The sequence below is a fragment of the Branchiostoma floridae genome, chromosome 5 (genome assembly GCF_000003815.2).
Source record: "Branchiostoma floridae strain S238N-H82 chromosome 5, Bfl_VNyyK, whole genome shotgun sequence".
Classification (NCBI taxonomy): Eukaryota; Metazoa; Chordata; class Leptocardii; order Amphioxiformes; family Branchiostomatidae; genus Branchiostoma; species Branchiostoma floridae.
The window spans coordinates 16388723-16396937 of NC_049983.1; the positions used below are offsets into that span (position 1 = coordinate 16388723).

At 39.7% G+C, this 8215-nt stretch overlaps 1 protein-coding gene across 4 annotated transcripts; it reads left to right on the forward strand.

Annotated features, from left to right (window-relative positions):
• The first annotated feature begins 6 nt into the window (after positions 1–6).
• LOC118416917 (ADP-ribosylarginine hydrolase Tri1-like) lies at positions 7–7922 on the forward strand. 4 transcript variants are annotated; one of them, XM_035822206.1, is made up of 10 exons: positions 49–90; positions 314–361; positions 1238–1410; positions 2464–2604; positions 3032–3184; positions 3487–3641; positions 4141–4306; positions 5027–5185; positions 5642–5775; positions 6169–7922. In XM_035822206.1, exons 3-10 carry the CDS (start codon positions 1309–1311, stop codon positions 6401–6403), a joined length of 1245 nt encoding a protein of 414 aa, XP_035678099.1. In that variant the 5' UTR covers positions 49–90; positions 314–361; positions 1238–1308; the 3' UTR covers positions 6404–7922. The 4 variants fall into 4 exon arrangements, with proteins under 4 accessions (XP_035678101.1, XP_035678099.1, XP_035678100.1 ...); XM_035822208.1 differs by lacking the exon at positions 314–361 and having other exon boundaries at positions 7–90; XM_035822207.1 differs by lacking the exon at positions 49–90 and having other exon boundaries at positions 158–361.
• Positions 7923–8215: the final 293 nt, after the last annotated feature.

Here is an 8215-nt window from a genome sequence, read left to right on the forward strand (position 1 = left end):
TATCAACTTTGACCTACAGGGGTGAACGTCCTTGGTATGACTTTTCAACTTTGAACCCGGAAGTGACAGCGCTGATGGTTGCCAGGCCAGGTGCGACTATATTTTCTTCTTTCTTAAAATTATCGTTTGTTCCCGATACTAGAGTACAATTTCTTGATTCTTGCTATGTCGTCTTGGATGTGTTGGTTCAAGTCTTCTTACTGTGTGCTCCTTTCTAAAATTTTAAGAATTCCTTTTGAAAACAAACATGTTTGGACAGGCTTTCAGTTTCGGTCGATGAGTCAAAGTTCCGCTTTTTCTCTTCATTTCATAGAGGAGACTTTGGATTTCAGGCTGGATGGTTCTAGCCTCGTGAATTTTGGTAAGAAAAGCCTAGGTATTTCTCATGATTCTTACTAGTGGCAGGTTGTGTGCGGTATGTGTTACTCTGGCATACTAATTAGATTAAGCTATAATTTTCATTTTACCTCACTTCACCTCACCGGTCCCATAGCCTCACCGGCCGCGCGTTATTTTACGTCAGGCTGAAAATGTTTGATGTTGGGCAGTGGTTCAACACAGGAACGACTGGGCATACTAGCTCAGTTTGTCGTTGTTAAGAGACTTTTTCTAGATTTTGTTTTGCATCTTTTGTTAGTTGCAGAATATAATGTGTATCCGTGTGAACATTTTAATTGCTAAAGAAGATTATTCCTTCAATATTGTTACATGTATTACTTTTGAGTTTTCATTTGATCTAAAGATATCAAATTGAGTCGTATCATTCCCATGAATACACATGTTGTATGGCTTCCTGCACATGCAAATTTTGCCTGACATTGCTTTAAGCCTTATTTGGATTAGTGACTGTTTGTTCAGATTTACATTTCAAATACATTTTCCTCATTCAAGTTGTCAATGACATCTCCCAGCTGACAACAGTCAGTTGAGGGCCTGCATGCCCTTTTTTCATAAGGCTAATCAAGGAGGTTAAAAATACTTGGACTATATATAAATGCAAGGCTATTGCCTGAATTAACAGGGAAGCTTAGATTTAATTTAATTTGTAGCGATCAGGTATAGTTCACTTTGTCGTTTCTGTGCTGTCTGTGAACAAAACACTCCTGGGTCAACTCTGGCTGAGTGATCCAAAAACTAATTGTCATTGTGTGGGTCCCCATGCCGACCCCGCAGCCTCTATTCTGTTGCAAAAATTATTCTGGTTCATCTTTTATGCATTTCTTTTTACAATTCACAGTGGCCATCGACTGATGTGACGTACGGATAGACTAAGTAACACGTCCAGATAGACTAGTAAAAACCGCAGCCATGAGTCTCGAGGACAGAGTCTACGGTACCATATATGGAAACTGCATCGGAGATGCCATCGGTCTTCTTACAGAGTTCCTGAGCAAGGAAGAAGCTTTTCAGGTATTTTTTAATGGACTGTGTGTTGAACTATGAAATAAAAATTGTACATGTTGAATGCTGCTTGGCTGTGGTTTTAGTTTAATTTATTTTCAGCGTATTACTACAGCTGTACTACAGAAATGTTGCAACTGCAAGACATTGTGAAACACAGTCCCCTATTCCTGTGAAATACAAAAATCAATACATATGCAAGTTTCAACTTATTCTTCCATTTTTTTTTGCTGTAGTAAAGCCAAATACAGAGCAAAACAAATCAAAGATAATAAATAAACCTTGAATTATACTCAATAGCAACTTCAAGAAATGAGGTTAAAAGCTTTATCAGTATGTATCTTATACGCAATTCACATATTGACACCAAAGCTACGTATGCACCAAATGTAATGAGTGCTGCAGTGAAATTTGTACTCTGTACTACAGTACAAAATTCAACGAGATCAGAGTTTTATTGACAAAGTGTTGAATGGGTAAAGGATTAGAACTCCTGGGTACCAATGGACTTTCGTTCACCCAAAATTAGCTGCTGTGCTCCTAATTTCTAACTTTGGTGCACTGGTACACTAACTTATGGTACATGTGTACACTATTAGTATTAGGTACACTGCTGTACACTAGTGATATATAATGTAACATGTACGCATACAGCATATTCTTGACATTATAGAATTTCAGATTCAAGTTTTAAAGAGAGGTACATATATCTTAATTTGTTATTGGGTTTTGATATTAAATATTCACTTTTCTGTTGTTGGCGTGCATCCAAATGTTTTCATTGCACCTAATTCTTAGACTACATCCTCCAGCTCCAGTGCACTTATTCCCCAAAATGGGTTTCGATCCCTGCATGCCCTGGCAGCCATATAAAAGGGACACTTAGGTTGTGGGGCAAAAATTGTGTGAAGTGCCTTCTTCAAGGACACTACATCTAGCCAGGAATGATACATGTAATACATGCCAGGAATGAAAGCTGCAATCTCTCAATCTCTTGATTGTCCACTAGCACAGCTACTTGGCAATGCCAATAAATCTCTGCCTTTTCATTCCCCTCTGCAGTGCTATGGCAGCAAGAAGTTGGAGTATTCTATGAAAGTGAAGGACGGACACCGCGTCCGCTGGAACATCGGAGACTGGACGGACGACAGTGACCAGATGATTCTCATCATCCTCGCTCTGATCGAGAACAAAGAGAGAAAGGTACTAGTAGGCAAGGGTAACAATGTCGTGTCTTTTTGTTTCTCATTGCTATTGTAGTGCTGTCCCTCAGTAAATGACAACAAACGATGCATCATCAAATTGTAACCTTTAATTTGATATGTGTCCTGCCTGCCTGCCTAAGTGCTTATGCCAGGGACTGGCCCCTTGCTCCGCTAAGTCAAGAATCTCCATGTCGCACGGTCCTGTGCTCTAGTTTCTGCAGTCTTAAGACTTAGCCCAGTGTCTTTTTTGATTTGGTTCTATTAACACTAAGGAGGTCTACCACATGGTCTTGGGTTTTATTAAAACTTCTGTTTGTAGACTTAAACAGGTACTTACTTTGATTTATGTTCTTCATAAGTTATCTGTTGAATTCAGTTCATCACTAAACTGTCAATCACTGTTATCGTACTGTCTTGCACACCAGGTAACCATAACAACGCAGCAGGACTTTGCCTGTCGGCTGAGGACGTGGATGAACAAGGGGTTCCCAGAGCTGGGGGACTGGGGAGGGTGTGGCATCGGGGGGACCACGCTACAGGTCCTCTCACAGGCGGAGTTCACTACAGAACCGGAACAGGTAGAGAACTGTTTAATAGCCTAGTATCCAGCCGTATTAGAACTCCTGAGTCTCTTCTTTCATGTCTGTACTCTCCGTAAATACATAAAGAGGACATTACCGGACCATTTTTTCTTGTTGGACTGGTCCTGAAAAATCAGTGGACCTGATGATTATCAATTCAAAAATAAGCAGATTATATTGGCATGAATTCACTTGTTTAGGGGCTTACAGGTCCAAGAAAAGAACAAAAGGGTTGTGTTACCACAGAAAGGATTCTTTTGCATCAATCAACACTGTTTTTCTTCACTCTCTTTTTTCAGGCATCTCGTTTAATTTGGGAAAGATCAGGAAAGGTGCTGGCACCTAACGGAGGCGTGATGCGGACCTCCATCCTGGGGGTGCATCAGTACCAGGACATGGAGACTGTTATACACAACACTGAGAAGATCTGCAGGGTCACACATGCTGACCCCAGGTTGGTTTGTCTGTTTTTATTTTTTTATTTGTGTTTGGTTTATACCTACACCAATTCAAAATACACAACAACTGTAGATTCTTCCAAAACAGATGAGCTTTCATTCAATTACACCAAGGAGCTTTCGTCAACACCAATTTATGATCATTCAAATTCAGATTCTGCTTGAATGATAAGTACTGGTATGCTACATTATGCTACATGTAACCAAAAGAGACCATAAATAACTAAACTGTACTTCAGTATGTTACTTCAGTGTAAACCGAGGTAACTAATCCATGCCATAGTAAACAGTAGAGAGCTGTCATTTGCAAGCAAACCTCAGATATTTCTCCTGTCTCTCTCCTCCTACAAGAATGGACCATCATCTTTCGAGATAGACAGATGCCTACAACTACTATGAGTGAAAACAACAGAAGGAAAAATATGAAAGAAAACAATATATTTCCCACCCCTATTGGGAATTAAAATGATACATATGTTAATGTATTCACCCTAGATGCGTTGCCTCGTGTGTTGCCGTGACAACAGCCATCGCCATGATGCTGCAAGGGAAACATCGTAAAGAAGACGGGAGCATCGATACCTGGGGCGTCACTCATGACAGCTTTGACTATGCCAAGAAATATCTGCTGGCTGACGATGGAACAGAAGACAGTACTGCAGTGAGTATTCAGTGCAGTATATGTAAAACTATCTGTATATATTTACAATTATTGTGTTTTTGTCAGTCTTTCATGTCTATAAAGTTGTCAGGTCTTTTGTGGGGTACCCTGAGAAAACCAAATTGTTGCCGGGGGAGCCAAGTGATAGTTGAGGCCAGCTGGATCGTCTGCCAGTCGGGGGTTGTGGGGGCGCGAGGGATCAGGGATCAGACAGTAACCATTTGCATGCCAGCTCTTAGGAGTTTGGTTTTCCCAGGGAAATTGTGTGGCTCAACCAGTTGATTATTCAGACTGAGGGATAGCTTAGATGAGATGAGAGGAGGGACTTAATAGCCTTGCAAAGACTAGTGCCTGATCCATTCAGCACCTTACTGCCTTAGTTCCTCCCATGACGTCAGGCACATCAGGCTGTCTTCCTCTATCCTGTGTGTGTAAATGTATTTCTCTCATTGCTCGATATCAAGTAACCTGCTGATTCTACATTCTTCTCTACGTTCAACCTCCATGTAAGACTGTGTCTGCTCCTGCTTCTTCTTTCTTCCATCAGGTATTTTTAAGTCAAGGATTTTTCATACATGTATCTGTTGTCTTCCAATCAACTTTCAAAAGTTGTAGGGTCTTTGCACCCATCTTTTAAGATGACCAACAAAAAAAAGAAATACTCTGCAGGATATGTTATTGCCATTTACCAATCTTATATTTCTGCTGCTGCCACTTTAGGTCCAGGAGCTCCAGTTCCACATGGAGGCAGAGAAGCTTTCTGCCCTGAAGCTTGACGAGAAGCGCAAGATCGGTTACACATACAAGACGCTCGGCGCCGGGTTCTGGTCGCTGAGACAGAGCGACTTCAGGAAGGCACTGACAGAACTCGTCATGGAGGTAAAGAAATTGTTTCAAGCTCGCTACTGTGTCAGCTACAGGTTTTTCTCATTGTGAACAACTTTATGTGTCCATCTCGGTGTGAGTTAAATTAAAGTTGCCCATACATGTGTAACAGATGCTTGAGGTGGTGCTCATCTCCATTTCTGTAGCCCTTGGGCCACACATTTGTGAAGCCACTACAGCAGGGGGCTGGTCCTCTGGTAGTGATGACTGTGTTTAACTCCCATATTCTTTCCCAAATGCTGAGTGCTGAGCAGAGAGGTATGACTCGCTCAGGGAATGAACTCACAACTATTGCATGCCAAACACTCTACCCACTCGGCCATTGCATCGGTACTTTGTGAGTGGTCCATCAAATAAGTCTGTCCAGATATGCATCTTGTACAACTGTTAAGCACAAAACTTGAGGCAGCTAATAATACAAATAAACAAACAAACTTGTTTCCCTCCCAGGGGGGTGATGCAGACACCAACGGTGCAGTAGCGGGGGCGCTCCTGGGCTGTAAGCTGGGGGTGAAGGGACTGCCAAAGTCATGGAGGGACAAACTCTGCTACAAGAAGTGGCTGGACGAACAGATTATAGCCAAGTAAGAAACCTAACATTCAGTCTGATAGAAATGTCACTCATCACTTTATACAATAATGTAACATGTTTCATCTTTACACAGCAAATGTTCTCTTCTGAGCTTGAAGCAAATTTTGAAAAGAAATTTTGGTTGTGGATAAAAAAATCTTCTCAACAATGTCTGAACACCTGGATATCTTAATTGTACATTATTACCTCATCAGAAATTGCTGAATCAGACACTGAAAGGCAATTCTCTCAGGTCCACAACTGTAGTATCGGTAATTGTCAAGCCAACGAGATTATAGATTGTAAAGCCTCCACCTTCATGGGTTAAGCTTTACTTTTCATTTTTACAGTAAATGTGTTTTACCGGGTATATCATTTTTGTCCAATCACTTCTGCACTTTTCCAGGTACCTGGAAACATTCCCTCTTGTTCATCTGACAGCCACCCCCCTCCCCATGGAGGCAAAGGTTCATGGTAAGAAGGAGGGGGATGCACAAAATGGTGAAAGATACAAAGACGATAAAGCTCATCAGGAGGAAAAGGGGGAGAGTGAAAAGGAGACAAAAGAAGAATCGAGCAACGACAAGGACTCGAAGGAAACAGTTGCTTCACTGGGAGTACAGATGGAAACTGCACTGTAAAACTGAACTGGAAACTTAAAACTCAGACCAAGCTTGTTCTAGATCTTTTTTTAAAGCTTTAGACATCATAATTGATAGTGGTAATAACACACAAGTGTAAGGATGGTTACACCGCTATGTTCCGACACCACCTAACAATCTATCCTGTACCCCTAATTGGTAATCGGAACATAGGGGCATTGATACATATGAGTGTAGGAACTTAGGGCTGTCCCTGTAAGAGCAGGGTGTGGTATGATCCAGAAATTGAAAGGACCTCAACAGGTTGCTTTTTTTGTGCTTAAGCAATTTTACTTTCTAAATCACTGCTCAAATGGCTGTATAAATTGCCAACAGAAATTTCTTTGAAGAGTATCATGAGATAACCTTAAAATTGTAGAAATTGTACAAGGGACTTGCTTCATAGCTATAGTGCAAACTCAACTCAATTGATTTTCTTTGCAGTGATATTAATAACTGTAGAATAATGAACTAAAAAAATATTGTGTTCTGTAGATTGATTTAAGATCACTGGGACTCAATTTGCAGTAGGAGGAGAAAAGAGATGTTTGTGGTGTTTTACGTTTGTCTCTGAAGCAACAATATTAATATTGATACAATGGAAGACAGCAATTATTTTGTGATGTGATGAGTTGTGGGGAGAGACCACTAGAAATGTAAAACCACCACAAAGGCTTATCAGTCTACAGTAATTAATTGTTAAGGATTTGATGAAAGTGCCATGGATTTTTTTGAAGATTTGTTTTGTAAGTCATATTATATTTTCTCTTTTTAGAGGAAAATGTGTGCTATGAAAGGAAAATGTAGTATTGATATTGTGGCATTCCATTGACATGTTGATATATTGCTGATATAATTATCGCCGCCTATTTACTTCACAGAAGTGTTCACCTTTAAACACAGTATCATTCGTTGCAGCTAATGACTGTGAAATGTTGAGTACATGTATTTTGTTGCACATCCTAAATATTCAGTAAGCAGCACAATCTGTGTGTATATTGCTGAAAAGTGGCAAGTTTTAACTATTAGAATTAGTAGTCTTGACTAATGATCAGTTTACTTCATAATAACTTTTTAACATTGAAGTAACATCTCAAGACTTAGTACATTTTTTTGAATAGCCAAAAAGACATGTTGCAAAGAAATTGCCAAATAAGCCGTTTATTTTTCCATGAAGCCTTTATATAAGAGCATTGTCTATTAGGACAAAGGCAGATTGGTTAAAAACTCTTACAAAATTATAGGTTTCATATATTAGTTAAAGACAAGTATGAGTTTAGTCACTGGATCAGTGAGGCTTTATGCTCTGTGTGAAATTGTATAAATGGGTTGTAAATATTCTGTAGCTACTCCAGAATGGTAACATAAACTCACAATTGTGATACCACAGTTACATGTGCATTTTTCAATTTATTAGAATTAAGCTAAACATACATTCTAATCATCCTTTTTACAAAATGACTGTTCAATTTTAAACAGGATTTGATGAAATAAACGTGCCATGGATATCGTTAGAATATTTCTTTGCGAATTCTGTTTTCTCTTTTTAGAGGAAAATGTCTGCTGTGAAAGGAAAATTAGACATGCAATATTGATATTGTGGCTTTCTGGTGACATGTTAATATATTGCTGATAGTGATATACAATGTTTTGAAAGGAATGAATTTGAGCCTACATAAATGACAATAGTGTTGCTCCTTGCGGTGCCCCTTTGTAATTAGGCGATCTGCATTTAATCTCCAAGCAGACCCTACGATGGCATAAGATAGTACTGAACTGGCCAAGGAGTGTAGTCAGCTAGTGCATTTGCCA